Below are 22727 nucleotides of genomic sequence, written 5' to 3'. Positions count from 1 at the left end.
CTTTAAATTGGGGGCCATATTCATTTATGGAAGCACTATCTGGGCTGTGTTAGACCCTGGATTATTTGTTTTGTTCAGTGCTACCCTGTTTTACACAGGATTCCTCTTTGCTCCTATGCTGTGCCTGCACTGTGAGATTCCCCCTCTGGCACCTTCCTGTATGATGTGGAATCTTGTGTGCTGCTCAAATCTGTGTACCAGGGCTGCAGCAAGGGCCAGAGTCGGTTCCCTTGAATTTAATCTGTTTGAACATCAAAGCCAAGGAAAACCTCTGAGCTTGTTGTGGATTTTGCCTAGCACTATAAATCAATCCCAGTCTTGAAATGGAGCCCAGGTTCACCTGGAAGGGTCACCAACTGTGGTGGGTTTTCCATTTAATGTACTCTGAGCTTCATAAACTATGTAAGTGTTGCAGGACATCAAACCCTGTGGAAATTTCACCTGGCTTGGCTTGAAATCACACTGCTTATGATGCTTGAATCTACATTCAACAGAATATTAGCAAATGATTTATGGTAAAGGGAGATATCAGAGCTACATACAAGGTAGCTGGGCCTCCTCCCTACCTCCCTTTTTAATTGTTCTATGGCACATGGGACCTCAAAGTGCAGTAACCCAGGCATTTTCTAACCACTATATTCCACAGGGAGTTTCTTTTTAAAAAAGGTCATCTTTTCCCTCACCTCTTCAATTCTTCATTCTTAAAATATTTGATTCAGCAGGTATGCTAGGAACAGCAAACAACTGGTGCTGCAAAGACTATTCTGTTTCAAAAATAGCAAACAATACTAATTCCACTGAAAAAGGAGAAGAATATGAGGTAGTCAATGTGGTTTGAGAATAGAGCACAGAGAAGTTCTGAGGGAAAAAATCAAAATGTACACTGAAAGTAGAGAAATGTTGGGGAAGTGAGAATGGATGGAGAGGACCAGACAAGACTTAGACAATACCGAACTGAAGCTAGAGCTAAGAGAAATATGCTAGTATATTCACAGATATATTGTGTGGGGAAAAAGAATGGTAGAAAAAATCAAAATGTGTATGTAGATGGAACTGCAAATCAATCTAAATAAGCTGATCTATTTAATTTCCTTTTTTCAGCTGGTCTTTGACAAGAAATGGAAGAAAACATGAGTGAATCACAAGGAAGTAGTGCTTCAACAATGCAGGAGCATATAAGAATTGTTCAGGGAAAATCCACCACTGATGACTGGGAGTAGAAGAGATGGATCCCAGGGCATTAAGAAAATTAATTAATTCAAAGACACTTCATAAATTTGCTGAATATTGGAGCAGACTTGTGTTAAGGGAAAAGTCCCTTTAATGACTCCGTATCTGCTGCTTTCTTCTTTTCAGTGTTATCAGAGTGCTTTCATGTACTCCATTATCATACCAGATTATAAAGATTAAAAGGGCTAAACCAATAAAAATGTCACATAACTTAGCAAGGTTTGCTTTTAATTTGCCTTCAGCTACACAAATGTTGTTTTTCTCTGAAAAAAGTCATTACAACTAATGCTATGCGTCAGAATGGCGTTATAGCAATGTTTATTTGGAAGCAGTGTCAAAGAGTTCATAGCATTGTAGAAAATGCTGCTCAAAATATTCAAAGAATGTATTCTGGATGTTTGGTGGGAGAGTTGTTTCTGGCTTATTATGGTTATTTTTAAGATACCTTAATCTCTGGCAATGCCCGTAAGGAGGAAAATGCAGGCTTATTGTAACCACATTTATCTCCAGAGGTCACAGAAATCTAAGAATAAGAGAGGTCAGCTTGTTCCCAACATATTTGCCAGAAACAGAAAAACAGATTTTATTTCCAGTTTAAGGGACAGTGTTTGTTGCCTGTCTCTTGGGACACAAGCTAGATACCCCATATTTTATCACAGTGATAGTTCTGTCTAAAGCTGAGATTCTGATAAGATTCAAATGAGAGGGGTGATAATGAGCAACAGTCAACGTGGATGCTGACATCTTTTTCTAATTGTTTCCTGATAATGGAACACAAATGCTTTCATAGTTGTTTCTCATTCAGATGAACACATGGTCAAATATTTAGTATGTTCTTCTTGTTTGCAATCATTTTTTTTTTTTTTTTTCCTCAGTGGCATAGACTTGATATTATCAGGCAGGGACAGCTTTTATACCTGGATTATTCCCTTCTCCCTGTATTTTGGGTCTGTTGAATCCATGCTAATCTGAGGAGTGCATTTCATCACTGTTGTTAATACACACATTTCCAAATACACTGGCAGTCATACACAATAAATAGAGGGCAGAGACTGAGACCAGGTGAATGGCAGCAAAGTGAAAGTAGCAAAGTCACAGTGAAGTAGAGGATCTGTATGGATCAAGATGATTGGTGAAGGAAAATGCAGGCTAATTTGGGAATAAAATTTTAAAAGTGCTAGGAACAGAGCAAAAAAAGCATTTCACAGACTTACAAGTCTATCAGAAAGTATGGAGATACTGAATACTCTCACATGTAACATTATACTAAGAAATAATTCCTTGCAACATGCCAACGTGGGTAATAGCAGAGCTCACAGGGCACAATATTTTGAGAAAAGAAAGAGGACAGGCTCCAGGCTTAAGGTGCTTTACCCTGTCTGCCACAAGCTGAGCAGCAGGTAGAGCACAGCATGCAGCTTTAAGCACTGGAGAGCTATTTTTTTCCCTTCTGTCTGCCCTCAACTCTTATCTGACCTGCTCCCAAGAGACAGCAGAGATTCCTTTAACAAAGTTCCTGACACCAGGACATGGCTGTGCTGAGTTATACGCTTTCTCTTTACCTGTTTAAAAGTTAGGAATCTTATCTGTGCACTCATCTAGCCTCCGCTGTAGTCAAGGTAAGAAGGTAGGTACGTCCCAAAGGCAATCCCAAGAGCAGTGCCTGAGTTAGAGGGCCAGATTTCTCTCTGCATTTACCCTGCTCCCAGCAAAGGAACTGAGATGTGTAATTTTTGTGGGTCATAGCTGGGTGAGATAAACACCCTGCTTAAAATCAGTGTGATCCTAAGTATGATTAAAGTCTGCTTGCACAGGAGCAGGAAGTAAACATGCACAAACTGCATTGAATAATGCCAACTTTAAGACTTCTTTCTTGAAAATGATTACATTACAATATTTAATATATTCTCCAAGATGGGTATTGACTTGTAGGCCTCACTGAAGAACTTCCATTTACCCCTTCTCAAACTATTTGAGCAAAATGTCTTATTCCCTAATAAAATTAGAATGGAAAAAAAAAAACCCCTGATTTCATGGGAGATAGGTATGTAGTCTACATTTAGAAATGTGCAGTCATTTAGAAGCAAAGGGATGTTTTTGGCTACTTCAGGAACCTAGCTAGAATATGATTCCTTAAATAATCAATGAAAAGAAGTGAACTGTTCTGAAAGTACAATTTACAGCACCTGTTAGAAGTATAATTACAAAGTTAATTTCTCACTTTGCTTTTAAGTGGCTGCTCGTTTCTACATTGATTTCTTTTTAGAGAGGTAAAATCAGCAAATATTTAAAATTAATTTAATTCTGTGGGCCTTTAAATCAAAATGTTTGATTTACTTGAAATATTTTCTCTCCCCAACATTAACGTGAACACAAAGATAAAAATGTGCATCCTAACTAGCTTTAGTTACAAGCTTTCTGTGTCATGCTGAGAGCTGTTTTTGCAGATTTATAGAGGAGACTAATGGTCATAACTTAATGGTAACCCTATAAAAAATTTCCAGCTGCCTTAGCTATCTCTATCTACTCTGTAAATATAATTTCATAGAATCATAAAATGGTTTGAGTTGGAAGGGACCTTAAAGCTCATCTAGTTCCAACCCCCCCTGCCATGGGCAGGGACACCTTCCACTAGCCCAGGTTGCCCAAAGCCCCGTCCAACCTGGCCTTGAACCCTTCCAGGGAGGGAGCAGTCACAGCTTCTCTGGGCAACCTGTGCCAGTGTCTCACCACCCTCACAGTGAAGAACTTCTTCCTTACATCTAATCTAAATCTACCCTCTGTCAGTTTAAAACCATTATCCCTTGTCCTATCCCTACATGCCTTTGTAAAAAGTTCCTTCTTCTTTAAGAAAATCTTAATGTCAGATATGAAGAAATGTAGGGATCACTTGAGCTAATAATGAAGTCTATCTGCATTTTGAATATAGATTTATCAAGGACCATGAATTCAAGTGAATGGGAGGAAAGAAGAAAGAATTTGAAATCTCTAACCGGAAAACACTACTTGGTATTTACAATATCTGCAATATCAGCAGTATTTTCTGACAGTATCTGAGCATTCAGGAAACAAGTATTGCAAGAAAAGGCCAGTCTGATGCTAGACAGTATGTGAATGTCACCTGTAAGATTTGTCTTGTAATTCTGCTCTTCTTGGTAAATGATTTTGTGCCCTTGCTTTGGCACTGATGCTGAGAGAATACAGTGATAGATTTCAAGAATCCCACCTTTGGCACCTTAGCCAAAATTTGTTCTCAGAGTAAAACCACACAATGAAAACATGAGAGTAAAGACCTGAGTTTGAGAAAGGAGACTAGGAAAGACAGAGGTGAAACTAGTTTTAGAACCAGGACAGGTTCAGATAGCAGCTATCAGGAGTACTAGATTCAAACACCTTGCCATACATCAGAGAAAGACAGCGAAGTTATGCAGATTATGCATTAAAAAAAGGGAAGTTAATTAAAGACCTGTGTGTAGTAAAAACCACATAAATGAAAGCTATTCTTCCAAAGAAAATGGACGAGTGAGTTTTGTGATCGTTTCTTGCCATTGCGAGGCTAAGCACAGTGTGATTTCAAGGGAGTCCAAAAGGAAGGTGAGGCAGGCTGTTGAATATAGCACTGACACAGGGAGCTCAGATTTGAAGAGCATTGGGTTTCACTACCTGAAAACAGCTCTTTGAATTTCTGCATATATTTATAAAAAGTCAAGGTTACTTTGAGAGCCCTGGAACCATGTTAGTGTTTTCTCATGCAAACTGGAACTACTCCATAGGTATCTGCACTACGGGAGCAGTGTATTAGAACGTTTTGGACCTTAAAAGAAGTCAAGCCTTGTTTCCCCAGTCTGAAACAGTGAATCTGAAATGTAAACCATGTAGATGGGGAATGGTGCAGGTTTTAAAGATGGGCAGAATATATTGAAAACTCAGATCTCATTAAGTAAACACTGAACTTAATAAAGAAAAAGAAAGCCTGGTTCTAGTTAGTAGGTGTCCATTTTAAAAACTCATTGTTTTTAATGAAAGTTATGTCTTTCAATAAAGAAAGGATTTTTTTTATTTGAGTAAGTCTGCGTAAATTGTTTCTTTTACCTTTTAATGTATTGGAAAAAAAAACTTCTAAGAACCTTCTAACATAGTGAGAATATTCTAAAAGCCATACTATTAAAATTGTCTTTTTAAAGGCACAAATATTATCAGTTCCCACTTGGAAAAATATTGTCTGACAAAAGACCCAAAGAAATTACTTTGACTATACAAACTGTCATTAAAAGTACTTTACCTGCAGAATAAAACATCATGTGCAAATGGGGAGTTTTCTGGCTGTGTTCCAGCCTTGAGATGACTGACATTGAAGTATGAGAGCGTGTGATTGATGAAGCCATGCATGGTTCCATTTTGACTGTATGCATATTGATACATAAGGCGTGGAATGAAATCAGATGTGACAGCAATTACAAAAGCCTGAGAGGAAAAAAAACCCAACCAAATAACAGCGTCATGAATCTATGTCTAACATGTTTCAGATTAAGTGAATTCAGGTGATAATTTTCATGTTCAAGTAAGTTTAGAGTGGTAATGAAGTGAGAGTTAAATGGCCAGACCTGGTACAGAACATATATAAATGCACAGTGACCTGCTCTGTCTCTCCAGGGCAAGGTTGTACTTAGGGAAGTAGAATATTTCTTAGAGCACAGAGTAGCAAAAGCAATTAATGTGCTGTACATTTCTCCAACTCTTTTAATCCCTGGAGCCTTTAGGAGGTCTATCACTAGTTTTCAAAACCTACACGACATAATAGCTAGCTGGTATCATTTGGTGTAGTTACACAGTGTTATCTGAGATAAACAAGTTGTCTGTGAGGTAGTCATCCTCCATTTTCCCCTCTGCATCAGGATTAACACATCTGACATCAGTGGATCTCATGCTGGTATAAAACTGGTATATTAGTGAAGTGAGACGCAGAAGTATCTAGATCATATCAATAAGAATTCATTAAATTCATTTAAAACTACATTTTGCTAAATAGTTCTTCCGCATCAATACTATTCAGGTGGAGAAGCAGAACAGGACATTCACTATTTTTTTTTAAATTCAGTATGCACATGTTTACATTTCTGTAAAGAAAAAGTAGTGAACTGATATTTTAATGGAATCCCAAGGAAATAAAAATATCCAGCATTTGTTTGGCACAGAAAATAATCAAGGATCATAAATCTGCAAAGTGTATTCAGATAAAACCAAGAGGCTGCAGAGTTTTGCTCATCCAGCACAGATCAGTGCTGGAAACCTGAAATATGTGCCTGACAGCAAAATTATGGGTATGTGCAGGGCTGCACAGATTTCCTACCTTAGATCCTGGAAACTGCCTAGCCATAAGTGAATAGTGCTCCACCCATGCTTCTCTGGAGGCATTATAGTCCTCCCAGTTGCAATGATAGCTTGCATACTGCTACAGAGTGGTGTTGTGCCAGAAGCTATTGTACTAGATAAGTTGCATAACACCTCTGCACAAGTTTCCCGTTCAGTTGTGATCACCATCTGCCTTTCTAAAGTGCTTTGATGTGTTTGTCTTTGTTATTTTACAGTTAAAGTTCTTTTCCAACCTAAATGATTTTATGATTCTATGATCTGTGGGTCAAAAACCCACCAGATAGTATTATGATTAAACTCCTGGGGCATGAGTCTTTTTTATCTTAAAGCATGTACAGGAAAATTTTACTTAAAGGAATACATGTAGAACAATAAACATAATATATCTGTATATCAGACATGCATTATGTTCTTGTTCTATGAAATACTATGTTTTTCCATTAAGATTTTTTAGCCTGGGGAGTGTGTAACCCAAAACAAACAAACAAAAAAAGCTACTCTTACAGAAATACTTATATGAATTAGTCTTCCTGTGCTACATAACACAAGGATAGAGAGAAGGAGATGAGTGAATGGTCATCTCGTTTGTAATTAATTCATGTTTTACACTTGCACAATAATGAACTGGATAATTTAGATTTTATTGTATTTTATAGCAATTGAGAAAACTAGACTTCACTTTTAAATTCCATTAGAGGGACAATGTAAGCTCCCAAGATCATGGTTAGAAACTGGTATAACCAAATACTTACATTAATGATAACTGAAAACTTTCCAATACCACTCAAAATGTTATACCAAATTCCTGGAAGTGAAAAACAGAACTTATTAATGGATTTACTATAATTTTTCTTCTTTCTTATTGAATTTTTGGTGTTATCTTCACTGTAATGTGTTTGTTTTCATTACTTACCTATATCTTTTGCTCTTACTGTGTCTGGCCTCCTCAGTTCAGTAACAAACTTTTTTGCATCAAGCCGGACTTCGATGATGTTGTTCAGAAAAGCAAAGAGAGGTGCCAGAGGGAAGGAGGCAACAAAAAGTGTGACAAAGCCAAACTGGATAACTGGAAGAGAAATATGAAATGGTTTTTGATCTTCTGAAGGGAGCTGGTAAATGCAGCTGACAGCAAATTGTTGATGAGTTTTGTGGGTTACAAAACCCATAAAACTCCACAATTTGGTCCCAGTAATAAATATCACCAAACAAGTCTATGAAAGGGAGAAACGTTTGCCACTATGCTTTATGAATGCTTCTAATAATGCTCCTAGTCTCTAGCATAGGCACAGCCAAAGTAAATAATAAATTTAATAAAGGACAAAGGGTTCGGCATGTATTCTGCATTTATATATAATTAACTGATTAAGACCGTGATGTTGTTCCCTGTCCTTTTGCCTGTAAGGAAAATGATACACAAGCAAGCAAGAGGAGAAGATCTACAAGGGGTCACTGTTTCTTCTCAGATTCCTATGAAAAATTTGGTGGCAATCTGTCAAGAGCAGGAGCAGAATAAGTATCTTTGTGGATGCATGAGCCTGTGGTGTCATATAGCATTGTCATCCCTCCCTATGTCACTGATATCCTCCAAAGTTAGAAATCTTCCTCTTTAAGTCCTAGCAAAGGAGAATGCTATTGTCACTGTTTTTTTTTTTTTTTTCTGGGTTTGCGATTTGGGTAAAGTAGTTTGGGAGAAAGAAAGCACTAGTTCACTGGTCCTAAAGCACAAGTAGTATCGCAGTGAAGCACAGACCTCCTGAGTTCTCCATGAACTAGAATCTAAAACAGATACACAACTAATAAGCCTGGCTTCTTCCACAGGGGAATAAAACAACTAACCAACCAACCAACCAGAGAAAACCCTCTCACTTTGAAGTGGATGACACATTTTGCATCATCTTGTTCTAGGAACAAGAGTAGCACCACAGAGTTCAGCTCAGCATCCATAGTATAATGATATAAACAAAACCAACACATCGTTTTCCGAGTGAATTATGTCTCTTTTGTAGGGCATAGGATGACCTAGACAAATGCAGATGCAAATAAATTATCTTCTAAGCAGCTAAGGAACTAATGGCACCATGAAAAAGCACAATGCTGACACAACTGTGTTTTTCTGACAAGTCTCAGTGTTCTAGAGATGCTTGGAATGACGTAGTAGAAAAGCTCTAAGCAAGTTTCTTCACTTTTTGGGTGGGAAGAGTATCCTTAATTTCTCCTTCCTTCAGTGGCACTTCATGATCTACCTCATCTGAGTAAATCTCGTTTGGGTACAATTAGCATCTGAAAAGGGTTGACTTTTTTTTTTTTTTTTTCTTCAAGGTGCTGAGGAATTAACAAATTGCCTAAAAGGCTGTGTCTTCCATGGAAAGAAGGAGGCATCAGTGGTGAATGTTACTCATGAGACTGGATCATTTCCTTGTAAAAATGCTGCATTATTTTAAATTAATACTTCAGGGAAGTGAGAGAGGTTTATTACCAGAGAAAACTAATGAGGAGTAAAAGAAGAGGAGAGACTGAAAAGCATGCTGTCCAAATGCAAAGGCAGTATTCCCAGTAAGATTAAACTAATAAATCTAACTGTGTTTTACACTTCAGAATTAAATAAATAGTAGTATAGAAAAAGGGTTGGCATGTATGAGGCCTGATTTATTGTGGCTTCTATTTTTTTTGGTAAATCCCTGTATACGTTCTCTTTCTACTATGGGAGGAATTTGTTGCACTTTTTGTGAAAATTGGGGGTTTACACAGTACAACTGTTTACTTTAAAATACTTTCCTTAGGCGCTGTTGTCACAGCCTACAACTAACTGATAAAACAGCTTTCTCCAGGATCTTCTTTTGCATGCATCTTTTTTTGTTTGCAGATTGCAAGTCTTCTGACTGACATTCCTGCATTTCTCTTCTCAGTGACAAAATATTTACACAGTAAAGTATTATCTCTCTCTATTACATGTATGTCCTCTTGATTTTCATTCTCATTGTTTTGCTTTGAGATAAAGAGTATATCCTAACATACACTAAGATGGAGCTTTCTCAAAGCATGCAAACATCCTATCCTTGAAATCATACTTTCCTGAATATTTTATGTTCAGAGTCAGGAAAAGGAATTAACAAGGAAATAAAAACAGATGTTAGAGTAATGTCCCAAAAAACTGTGAAGTACTTAGAAAAATACATAGCACCAAAATATCCCTTATTTGGTTTTAAGTGAATTTAGCAGGAATAGAGCTGGGAGGTTTCTGTTAAAAAAAAAAAAAAAAAAAAAAAAAGAGGAATTTGCAATGCTTTAAGTATAAACCACACACGCATTTGCTTTGATGTTGTTTGCAGCCCCTTTATTCATTGCCTGGGAAAATGCAGTTTAATTTTTTTTCAAGTTCATGAAAGAATGTTCAAGGTATGCAAAGGACTTCTGAACAGTTGTGTAAATATGTCTTCATAGAAAACTCTACACCAGAAATGTTTGTGTGGCCATCTTGAAATCTCTTCAATCTTCTAGCCTCCTTTTTATGAAAGTGTGAGTGATACAAAAAGCAGGCAAAAAAACCCCAAAACAAAACCAAGCACGCCATAATTTAGACTGTCTTGTGTAGTAAACTAGCAAACAATCATTCAAAACAAGCAGTCTGTGAACAGCCTCGGCAATTTAAAGGTACTTGTTTAGTTCGGTCTGTGTTTGTAAAAACAAATATGTTAGCAAAGCTGCATGGATTAAAAAGAGAAGAATCCCTTCTGTACAGTTCAGGTCCCAGAAGCAATCTAGTCACAGCGTTCTGGAGGTCTGTGGATGCCTGTCCAGTCACAGTGGAAACATTTACAATACTTTTAGGGCACTCACAAAGACCGTTCCATCAAGGACAGCTGACACCAAGACATCCTATTTTTGTCTGGAGGACTTGATGGCAACCCTAGAATACTCTTTTTGTGTTCACACTTATGCCACAAGGTCTCCACACAAAGCTCTTTCAACATTCACGTACAACCCCATGACCCCACATAGGAGCCCTACCTGACTTGGGTGATTATTCTCCTGTGCTTTGAGGCAAATGGCTAAAGAGACCTGTGCTAGGAGTTGGACCTCTGGACATACAGCCTCTTTTGTAGCTTTCTTACTTGCCTGTTAGGACATCCTGGAGACAACAGAGATAAACATCACCCAGCCTCATGGCACAAGCTAGTGAACAAAATGATTGAAGGTTGTGTATAAGGGGAGGTCAAGGACATGGGAAATAGCACCTTCTCCTGGGCCATCAAAGCAGGAGACTAGATGTGCTCTCACTGTCACAGACTCTATTTCTGATGAGAGAAAAACCCCAAACCACAGACTATTGGTGCTCAGTACAAGTCATTTTTACTGTCTGATTTAAGCAGGAAAGAGGTAAAGGCCTCAGAGCCAGCCCATGAGGTTCTCAACACCTGATGCCACATCTGCAACGTCTCATCCAGGCTTAAGCTGGCTGGGCCCTGAGACAAAAACTATAAAAGACAAACAGCATCAAGAGAAATCTCTCAGCTGACAGCACTTCTCAGAAGTCCACTTTTCACAGAAGCTGTTCCTCTGTCCACAGGGTCTGAACAGGGCCAACCCCAACAAAGACAGCACATGCTGTCCCTCTAACTCTGGTCTTCAAATTATGATTAAGGGCACAGATCAAGGCTTTTAAATTATGGATCTGGAGAGTGCTGGCTAGTGTTCTTGTGTAAGGGATACAGACCAGCCCCTGGCATAAAACCTTACATGGTGAATATCACTCAGGTTCTATCAGATTTACACAGGGAGTAGTGTGTGTAACCCTAGTATCTTTTACACCAAAACTTAACCTAAGATAATTTTTTTTTATGATTCTGTTGCTTTCTTCCTTACTTCTGTAGCAATAATATCTGTCATAGGATCATGTGTGACTGGAAGTAAACAATGGAAGAATCACTCCTGTGCAAAATGACTTTCCAAGTCCTAAAAAGAACTTTTCAATATACAGCCAAACTTGGCTGAGAAACTAAGGAAAAGGTGTAATTTACTACTCCTTGGTAATAAATGTATGCAACAAGCCTACACACAACAGGCTGAGTTGGTATTTTCAAATCCATCCTCATTATAGAGATTATAGAAAAAAGTAGGTTCCTCTTCAATGATTCCTTTTATTTTTTTTTATTTTTTTTTTTTCCTTTTGCTGCCTCACACATTGCCTTTTTGATGGCTTTTCCTGCTTTAGGGGAAATTCTTCCAAACCTCTAAAATTAATCCTTATGGTAGTCGGTAGCTACAAACATTGGATCTCATCATTTTCTTCTTAAAATTCAAAAGGAAGTTTTGCCCTTGATTTTTAACAGAAGTTGGATGATGAAACCCTTTATTATTATTTCTCTTTGAGAAAAAATGTTTCTAGTTAATTAGACTCTTGAAGGAGTTAGACTGGAGAAGGGAAGACAGAATGAAATAAGAATCTGAAAGTCATTGCTGATGTCAGTTTCTTCTCAAGAAAACAGTAGTGTTATAAATTTCACACATTCACGTGCATCATTTAGCTGGTTTTGGAGCCAATTTCGTAAGGTCTGTTTCATTAGCAGTATTTCTTGCTACTCTAAACATCAATTGCTTGCCAACTCCTATCACTGCAGCCTAGTTACACATGTTGCAAACTTGCTATCAGCTGGATGAGGAAATTGCTATACATGCTACGTACTTGGGGAATGCATGTGGTCTGGTATATTGGGCTGGGTCAAAAGTCATTAAAGAGTTTTAGAAACAGGATGTACTAATGACAAATTTGACACGTTAACAGTGACAATTTATGTTTCAGGATTCCTTGAGCAAAATTTTCGGATCACTTAGGAACATTAAGAGTGTCCCTGCTGAAGAGTGACTGCTAAAAAGTATAAATATATATCAGTTAATAATATCAAAACAAACAGTCATCAGAAATTTCACTGGTGCAAATCAAAACTATGTGCAGACATGCTATTGACTGACAAGGCCTGTTCAAGAAAGAAGTTCAACACAGTCTGCTGATGGAAATCAGATTCAGAGTTCAGCTCACTGGAGAAATTACCCACAAAAGCTTCCCCCAAAGGAAAACTTAAGAGTTTATTTGCCATGGTGAAGTGTTCACCTCTTCTTCCCACACTACTGGCATCTGTAAAATGCCAGTGAGGTCAATGGAAGTCTGCCTGACTTGTAGACTTTGGGGGTTATCTTCTTATATTTTCTCTTTTTTTAGATTTATATATGACTTTTACATTAAAACTAAATCATAGAATTATAGAATAGTTTGGGTTGGAAGCGACCTTTAAAGGTCATCTATTACAATCCCCCTCGCGCTGAGCAGGGACATCTTCAACTAGATCAGGTTGCTCAGAGCCCCGTCCAGCCTGACCTTGAATGTTTACAGGGACGGGGCATCTACCAGCTCTCTGTTTTATCACCCTAATTGTAAAAAATTTCTTCCTTATATCTAATCTGAATCTACCCTCTTTTCATTTAAAGGCATTACCCCTTGTTTGTCCCCATCTTTCTTATAAGCCCTCTTTGAGCATTGAAAGGCTGCAATAAGGTCTCCCTTCTCCAGGCTGAACAACCCCAACTCTCTCAGTCTGTCTTCATAGGAGAGGTGTTCCATCCCTCTGATCATCCTTGTGGCCTCCTCTGGACCCACTTGAGCAGGTTCGTGTCTTTCTTATGTTGGGCGCCCCAGAGCTGGACACAACACTGCAGGGAGGGTCTCACAAGAGAGAATTAGAGGGGGAGAATCCCCTCCCTCGACCTGCTGGCCACACTGCTCTTGATGTAGCCCAGGATATGGTTGCTCTTTTGGGCTGTGAGAGTACATTGCTGGCTCATGTCCATCTTCTAATCACTCAGTACCCTCAATCCTTCTCCACAGGGCTCCACAGCCACCAAGTCGGAGATTGCCTGAGTAAATTAGTGTGAAAATTAAGAGCTAAATTCTGAAAGAGCAACCAGATTTCTCTCTTCTCCTTAATATCATACCTCTTCTTACATCCCAGTCATTCTGCCTCTTTAAGCAATTTAAGGGGAATAAAAGCTTCTTCTGCACTTACTGCGTTGTTTCCCTTCCCTCCCCCTCTCAAATCAAATTTAGAAAAACAGGTAAATAAGCTGTGTAACTGCCTCTTGCCTCACCATTTCAGCTCGATGCCCTTCACAACAATCCCAGCTGACAGGTTCAGTGCCGAGCTGCACGAAGTGCTTCCTGTCGGCGTGGGTGGTCTGAGCCACTCCGCAGTGAACCTGACAGCTGAGCGCAGTGCTATGGACCCTCGGCAACCAGCGGGCTGGGGAGGTGCAGCTTGGGTTTCGTTTGCTGCACATTTGTCTCCAATCCCACGGGCAGGGCATAGCTCACTGTGGCACACTGCAAGGCTCAGTGAGCTCGTCTCTTCACTTGAGAAGCTAATTCTAGTTGTAAAGAAATGTTTGGGTTAGTAATTCATCCATTCATTTTCAGGGCATCTATGTAGTTATCCCTGAATGACTGCAGGATGAGGCACTCAACATTGTTTATGATCTAGGCACAAGGGACTAATCTAAAATACAGGCTTAGTGTCCAGTGATTTATAACATTAGTAGCTTAGACCCTGCTACTACAAGTTATTCCAACAAGGCAGACCTCTGCATTTCAGTGCTGTCCTTATCAATGAATCAAGGGTGATCTCCTACACAGACATCTCAAATCAGGGTGACAGCATCATCTCAGATGTAATGGGAGTTTGCCACACATAACAGAGAGAGGAAAGAGTTTCCTCCCACACCTGGGTGCTTTGCAATAGGTCCAACTACAATTAGGAGAAAGCACCAGTATATAATGCTTGGAAAATGGGATATTCTAGTTCATAACATGCTCAAGGCTCCATCCTGCTTCTGTAACAGTCAGCCACGCTTCTTGGTTATCACAGAGTGTACTCAGCAGTCTCTGGCCCATTATAACTGGGAAGAAGTCTGGCTCCTCCTTACCCTGCCAGTGGCTTTCACTATCATTAGCCATTCATGCTGCAACGAATCGCGTGCTCTAGCTCCCAGAATGATCAAGATCAACTACCACAGATGTGTAAGGACAAGAAATTAAATATTTATAAACAGTTGTATTTATTCAGTTTGTTTATTACCAATAACGAAAGTTCCTTGTCCTTAGAGAGAACTAGCTAAGCAGGAAATTTTGGATGTTAAAGTGTAGACATTTCTGAGTTATGCCTGAGCATAAAAACATATGAAAATGTTTACAAGGGGAAATGTCTATATTTTTCCACCATTGTTTAACTCAAAAAATTACAAAGAAGTTTGCTTAAAGTTTCCAGGAGGAAAAGTCATCTTGGGCTGAAATAATGTGTGGAAAAAATCAGTCCTAAAGGAGAATTTTTCAAAAAAGTATCATCATGTGCAGAAGGGGATAAAGTAGTAGAGGATGCAACACACCAGCAGATACCAAGGTGAGTTGAAATAATTGAGAGGGAGATGATGGCAGGTGCAGGCTTCTTTATGTCAACTTAATGGCACTACAGAAGGTAAGGTTCAGTCCATAAACTTATCCATAAAATAGATCCCCAGAACTGCCTTTATATAAAATACTTCTACACACTTACATATTTATATATCTATATAAATCCATCATAATTTAAAATCCCATATATACATTTATGAATATATTATAAATTATATCTATAAATCAAGTTATTTTTATATATATAGAGAGAGAAACCATACATGGTGTTCATTTTTTTTTTTTTGTCATAAAATGCATTCTCTTTCAGATGTTTTGAGAACAGTGTCTTGTTAAAACAGAAGTTGTCACATACAATATTTAACAGATGTCTGGTTTTAGATAACATGCCCATTGACAAGCTGTGGTTCTCTCCTGAATACTTTTATGCCCTAAAGCTTGGGTTTGCCTAGATTATTTCTCTCCCTCCTCCCCCACTCATACCATTTTCCCTTTCTCCTTCCCTGCCTCTCCAGGGTTTACTCATGAGGCAGCTACAGGGCTGAGGGGTACACTGCAATTCTGATTTGCATCTGGTGTGAAGAGCCTGGCCTCTTACTCCCTAGCATCCCTGTGTGCTACTTCCTCTCAGGTTCATTTCCCTGAGGACAGCTGAAGTTGGATTGTGTCCCAGGGCTGCAGGACTGAGTTATTTGGCAATTATTTGCACCTTTATCCTCCTGGGTTCTGTTGAGTCACAGAGATACTCCTTGGAGTTTATAACAAACACGCTTTAGAATGAGAAGGAAGGCATGTATATATTTCACATTGGAATTCTCTATCAGATGCTTGATACTTGTCCTCAGCCAATTCAACTGTAGTGTACTCCTTTATCCCAGTGTTTGACCTGTTCCTGCTGGAGCAGTGGATGAGTGTAAGTGGATGCATGAAGATAAATGTGATCAAACGATCTCAGTGAAAGCTGAGAGGAATCAACAGAGGACTCCTTACAAAGCAGAATTATACCAAAAATGCCTAGTTGTTGGGTTTGCTCTCTGTGTCTATTTATACTGGACAGATAGTGTAGTCAGAATTTCAAACATCATTTCATAAATATCAGCGCAACTTTGGACTATGGAGTTACATTTTCTCTTGTTCATCTTGCAATCAAGATGAAAAAGGGACTACTGAGCACAATAGCACAGTGTCAAATGTGTTAAAATGAAAATAAATTATTAATGATGTTTTATTTGAACAAACTCAGTGCTTTAAAGTTTCTTTCTTGAATGCTGCATCTCAAATGACTTACAGTGGCCACACTGACCTCAGATCCTAAATCAGAGAATTTAACGATATGCAAATGATGGATCAAGTGACTAAGATGTCAGCAATCCACACCTGCAGATAGTGCATACAGTTCTTCTCTGACAGACATTGCATCTTTAGAGGGGCGTTTCTGTGAAGCAGAAGGTCCAGCTTTTGTAAATCAGAAACTGCTCTCTCCTTGACGTGATGGTGTGATTACCAAATATATAACTGGTGATATCTTGCCACTACAACAAAGAATTGCTTCCAGTTCTACCTGGGTTTCCACCAACATACTTATCTCCTCTAACGTGGAAAAATAAACTGTGGAGCAACCTTGAAAAACAATTGATCTCTGCCATAGTTTAGCAGCAATATAAGTAATCATGAAAACAGCAAGCACATACGAACATATTGATGACATACACATGGCGGGCACCATCTTTACAAAAGTAGACTACTGACTTTAATAGAGTTGCTCCTACCTCCTACTTTACATGGGCTTGAAAGATGACCAAATGTCTGGCCATGCACACCAGTAGTGATGTCAGTCACTCCATCAGGGTGATGCATGAAGAGGAAGTACGCACATGCTATTTAAAAAAACTAGAGAATGTGCTGGTTACAGAACTGGTATGAAAGGTGGGAGGCTGAGAAATAATTCCCAAGTGTGCCCTAGATTTCCTTAGAAAGTGTGGCCAACTCAATACCTGCATGCTGCAGATCTCCATGAGTAAAATGGGAATAACAACTCTCCTTTCCACTGTCTCTTTCAGCTGACTGAGAAGCTCCTATAACCTGAAGGTTCTCTCCTGTTGTATACATGTGTGGATTTTAATTTAAGCATCACTGGGAATGCTCTGTACGTGATTCAATGTCATATAACCTTCAGTCATGAACTAGGTAATCTAAAAAGATATTCCTACAGTTTTCTGTTGTAAAGGGTAATTTACTTCTATGAGAAAATACACATTTATATTTTGAAATCTACATATTTTTACTACATTTGAAATATTAATGAGTGATTTTAATTTTAGGAGGAGTTATACCAGATAGTTGTGCTGCCTTTGAGAAGGACCTCAAGAGGCTGGAGAAATGGTCCAAGAGGAATCTCACAAAATTCAGCAAAGGAAAACGCAAAGTCTTGCTCCTGGGGAGGAATAACCCCAAGCACCAGTAGACACTAGGAACTAACTAGCTGGGAAGCAACTCTGCAAAAAAGGGCCTGGGTGTCCTTGTGGACACCATGTTGAACATGAATGAGCAATGTACCATAGCTACAAAGAAGGCCAATATCCTTCTGGGGTGCATTAGGAAGAGCATTGCCAGCAGGTCAAGAGAGGGGATCCTTCCCCACTACTCAACGCTACTGCGACCATACCTGGAGTGCTCTTTCCAGTTCTGTGTTCCCCAGTAGAAATCAGACATGGACACACTGCAGTGAATCCAGTGAAGAGCCACTAAGATGATTAAGGGATTGGAGGACCTGATGTACAAGGAGAAGCTGAGAGAGCTGGGATTGTTACACCACAAGAAGAGAAGTCTCAGGGGGATCTTACCAATGTGTTCAAACACCTCTTGGATGGATTTAAAAAGACAGAGTTAGACTCCTCTCAAGAGTGCCCAGTGAAAGGATAAGAGGGAATGGGCACAAATTGAAATACAGGAAATGCAATTTAGACATAAGGAAAACCTTTTTTATTCCAAGGGTGATCAAATTCTGGAACAGGTTGCACAGAGATATTGTAGAGTCTTCATCCCTGGAAATATTCAAAACCCAACTGGACATGTGCCTGAGCAACCTCTTCTAGCTGACCCTGCTTTGAGCAGGGGGTTGGACTAGATGATCTCCAGAGGTGCCTTCCAACCTTAGCTATTTTGTGATTCTGTGGCTGAATGGTTTCTATGCACCTTTCTCAGCTGGGAACACTGGACTCTCACAGTTAAGTTTTAACAGACACTAGGACCCATCATTGTTGCTATGCTGGTAATGTCTTATAGCCCTGCTGTCTTGCATGTAATTTCTGCAAACTACAAGTGTTTTGGGTTTTTTCCTCCTTGCAAAAAAATTTCTTCTCCTTTTCCTCCTTTATCACAACAATTTATGACATATTATATACAGTGACATACAGTGATTGGTCCTATGTCAAGCTATGGTTATTGCAGAAAGGGAAAGGGAATTCAGGAAACTTACTCATTTCCATGTATTCTGGAGTCAGCCCAGTGAAAGGTTCCAAGCTGTAATCAAGATCCCATTGCTGAGGGTCCTTTGATTGGTTGGTGTCTGTTTCCTTTGGCTCAGTTCTTTCATCTTTCAGCTTCCTGAAGAGCTTCTTTAGCTTCCTGAGGAACAGAAGTTGAGATTGAACCAAGTCTCTTTTTTTTTTTTTCCCTTCATGATTTGGCCCAGGTCTTTTCACAGCAACAGAAAATGTATATCATATTACTTTGGTGCCCCATAGGCTTAGTTTACACCATCCTATGAAGTTCTGATGCTGCTTATTGCCAGGTAGGTGACCGGCTGCTGGGGGCAGCAGTTTCTGTTTCCATGTGTCAAGAGGAAAGTTACCACAGCATAACCCTGTTAAAATGGACTCGAACACAGTACTTCTTCATAATTCTTTCTCTCTAGGTGCATGTTGAATGGGCATCTTCACGAAGCTCAAGCACCTTGGACCTAAATAATATTAGTAATAAGTAACACTCTCAAAAACACCACATGGAGCACCTCTCCCTTAAGAAAGAAAGAAAGAAACAAACAAAATACCAGAAGGTAATGTGATACCTTCATACCACATATCTAGCACTGGTGCACTTTTCTCTCACCATTAAACTTGGGAACTTCTAATATAGTACTTTTAAGGTCAAAATGGCCAGACATGTTGCCAAACAAAGAGGGTGAAAGAATGTACTGAATCCTAAACCTGGTGGACATTTTAGCAGAAAAATTGTCTGGTTTTCAAAGCAAAGGAAATGAGCACCTCTGCTAATAAATCTGCAGCATCAAAAAAAGAAGTGTCTCCAAGATACTGATAGGTTCAAAGCCATTTAGGACTCTAAAAATGAATATTATTAACTTAAAGCCAGCCCTGTGGCCACCAAAAGACACCTGCAGCTTTTCAGATTCCAGTGCTCCCTTGTCACAAGCACATGTACCTGAGTTCCTCTAAACTGACAAAAAACGATACTGCTTGTGGAACCTGAATGGCGAAGCACTCTTATATTTAACCAAAATGGTGCTACAACTAATAAAAATAATAAAATATGTACCGATGAAATGTTAAGTATAAACAATGTCTTAATTTTACTAATGATCTTTCATCCTGGAGAAATGCAATTCCCTTGCTTCTACCTAACGTGCAAACAGGGTTCAAACTAATACAGAGAATCACATTCATGAGTGAGTTTCAGCAAGGTCAGCAGAATTTGGTCTCAGAGAGGTGTATCATTCGTGTTACACACAAACAGAAATCCTGCCTTAGTCACTTTGGATTCAGTAAGAAATTATTGCTACAAAAGTGTCACTTGGGGTATATGCAGTAACAGCCTATTCAGTACTACACAGTGCAGCCCATTCTGGAACTCACTGGGGAAGAACTGGAACTCACTGAAACTTCTCTGCACCTTTATTCTAAGCCACTGGAAACTACAGAATTCTATGACTACTAACATCAAAATTTAAACATTCCTTGAACGCTTATGGGAAAAATATATATTTTTGAAGTAATTTTTTTTTCCTGAGAGTTTACTGATCATGTATAAGGCAAAGTATTGCAGATCTATGTCAGCCCTGAAAAACTCACTTCACCAAGAGTTAGCTGCTTTATGTACTTGCACAACCATATAATCTTCCTTCAGAGATTTCTCACAAGAGTTTTAGAGGTTCTGAATTTTCTTTCAGATATGCCACAGTGTGTATAAAGGTGGAACCACTGTGGAAAGGTGGAACCACTGTTACGGTGAGACTTGGAAATTCTTAATTTCAGTCAGAAAATATTTCTGCTACCTGAAAAATATATGTCTTGCAAGACCAACTATGCTGGTGAGTTTTCACTGCCTCTGAAGCAGAAAAGCAAAACTGTCTTCTACTATTTCTTAAGTAAATATAGACCGGTTGTCTCCCAGCTCCCATAGATCAGAAAAGATTGTATCAGAGGTTCTCATTTTGACCACATTTTACAATAACATTGTCCATTTTGGCCAGACTATAAATTACTCACATGGGTGAGCAATTATTGGTGCAAGTATTTCTTTGGACCTCTGTAGGAATAGTAGTATCAGTCACTGTCCCACTGAGATGGGGATACAAATTTCACGACACTGACAAATATATGAATTTCATAAGTAGTATAGTCCCAGAATAAAATGAATTCGTCTGTAAAATAAGAGTAAAGTATTCTCAGTGCCCCCCACAGATGACATTTTAAAAGCATATGCATCAAAAACTTCATGCTATTTTACCATTGAGAAATTCCTGTGGAAAAATGCAATAGAATGAGATATTTCTTCAAAATCAAGGAAGCGAAATACAGTTGAATTAGCATAAAACATAAAGATTTATACTTATTTTATGTCTTCATTTTGCAGATGAACTTTGCCTTTCACAAATATGCACAACATTATTTTATAGTTCTTCACATATGTGCCATATGAGTGAAAATCCAGACTAATTCCAGTGATGTTTTGCCAATAGTGTAAGCAGGGCTCTCCCACAAACTTTTCCCCCACAGCTTGCGATAAATCCTTTGAACTAGAGGTGTGTGGCCTGGAGACAGGAGCGTATGGGGAAATGGTAGGGGTTTCATTTGCACCTTTCAGTTAAGTAGAACCACTTTCTCAGACCCTGGCTTAAGTATCAGGGCAAGACTAGCTGGCAGACACACTAAAGGCTTTCCTGGGTAGGTTTATTGCTTTGTTCCTGAATATACACTGAGCCACACAGGAACACCGTGTCACCACAAGGCTCTACAGCAGCCTGAGAATGACCACAGTGACTGAAGAATTTCCACGTTGACCAGTGCTTACAGGACCCGTTCAATTTCATCACCAGTACGGAGGAAATGGGGATTGGCAGGCACTCTTAAAACAGATCTAGATTGCATCAGGGCCTATCAGTCCCACGATCACAAAGCTACAAAATCCAACAGATCAGCTTTTGTTCCAGGTGCAGCTAAGATGTAGCTCATAAGACTGATGGTAACATCCTCAGTCCTTTGGCAATATCCAGATATACTGGGGCTAAGAAAGTACTTTCAATACCCAGAACATTCAGTTTTAATAAAAGGATGGGCAGATTTAAAATACTTCAAAAAAAAAAGGATTAGATGAATCCTGACAAAGACATTTACCTCCTACATCATGCAAACTCAGCCATTTCAAGACACTAAAATTTCCTTTCCCCCCTCCTCTGCTTTTATGGCAATCAAGGGAACTTGTCTGTGACAGAGGTGATATAGTATTTGCAGGGTAGGAGACAGGGGGCAGGATTTAAAACAATCAAAGAATTCCCAGGATGCTCTTCCACCATATCCCAATTAATTTTCTAATGTGAGGGACTCTCAGAGGACAGTGAACAATAAGTTCAAGACGGTGCTGATTTCTGTTCCAATAAAATAATATGAGCTATAAATGTCCCTCACATTTCCATGGGCAGATGAGGTTGAAGAGCATCTTGCTGTCACTGTGCAGCAGCTGAGATAAAATTTGGGTGTGTTGAGATGTGAAGTCTGTACATGTGTGATCTAATCCTCTGGTTATAGCACCACGGAGTCGAGTTATGGAGTTTAATGCATACAGATAACTCCCCTGAGAATTCAGTAACTAAAACAATAGTTGTTGTTTTTAATGTTTATTTGAGAATACACTAAATCCAGGGGTCAGTTACTCGGAATAATTTTTAATTTTTCATCTCACTATCTATAAGGCAGGCATGAGGAGTGGCACCTATAACCATTTTGAGTTAAGCTTTGAAGAATGTTCTTATTTTTATGTAATTTTTTAAAGGATCAACTAACTGAAAGCAAGCCAAACTAACTCTTCCAAATTTTCCACAAAAAGTGTACCTTTGTGTCATATCCAAGCATGTGAAGTTTGAGACCAAACAGAAATGTGTCAGAAAGTTAAAGGAACAGAGAACAGGGATTTGCACAGTGTTATTCAGCAGTAGGGCAATGAAAATGAGTTTTGCAGAACTCTATAGCTGCACATATGATTGTGGTATTAAAACTGAGTAAGCTTTTTAAATGAACTTGTGTGAAACCTGTCTTTTAATTTCTCAGATCAACATTTTTAAACAAAGTTGACAGACAATGATAATCAAGAGCTATTTTAGGTTCTGATTTCTGCATGCCAGGCAGCCCCACAAGTGAGAAAGAGGTAGTTTTGC

At 38.9% G+C, this 22727-nt stretch overlaps 1 protein-coding gene across 2 annotated transcripts in view; it reads right to left on the bottom strand.

The window, feature by feature from the left end:
- The window catches only part of ANO2 (anoctamin 2), a 195504-nt gene that overhangs the window by 5217 nt on the left and 167560 nt on the right, over positions 1 to 22727 (bottom strand). For both annotated transcript variants that reach the window (XM_074825701.1, XM_074825702.1), the window contains 4 exons: positions 18537 to 18685; positions 7517 to 7669; positions 7356 to 7408; positions 5513 to 5694 (listed from right to left, as the gene is read on the bottom strand). In XM_074825701.1, the coding sequence (XP_074681802.1) occupies positions 5513 to 5694; positions 7356 to 7408; positions 7517 to 7669; positions 18537 to 18685 (537 nt within the window). The remainder of the gene's footprint in view (positions 1 to 5512; positions 5695 to 7355; positions 7409 to 7516; positions 7670 to 18536; positions 18686 to 22727) is intronic.

This window comes from Strix aluco, chromosome 5 (genome assembly GCF_031877795.1).
Source record: "Strix aluco isolate bStrAlu1 chromosome 5, bStrAlu1.hap1, whole genome shotgun sequence".
Classification (NCBI taxonomy): Eukaryota; Metazoa; Chordata; class Aves; order Strigiformes; family Strigidae; genus Strix; species Strix aluco.
Note: the sequence above shows the minus strand (reverse complement) of the source record. Positions and strands in the feature narration are given on the sequence as shown.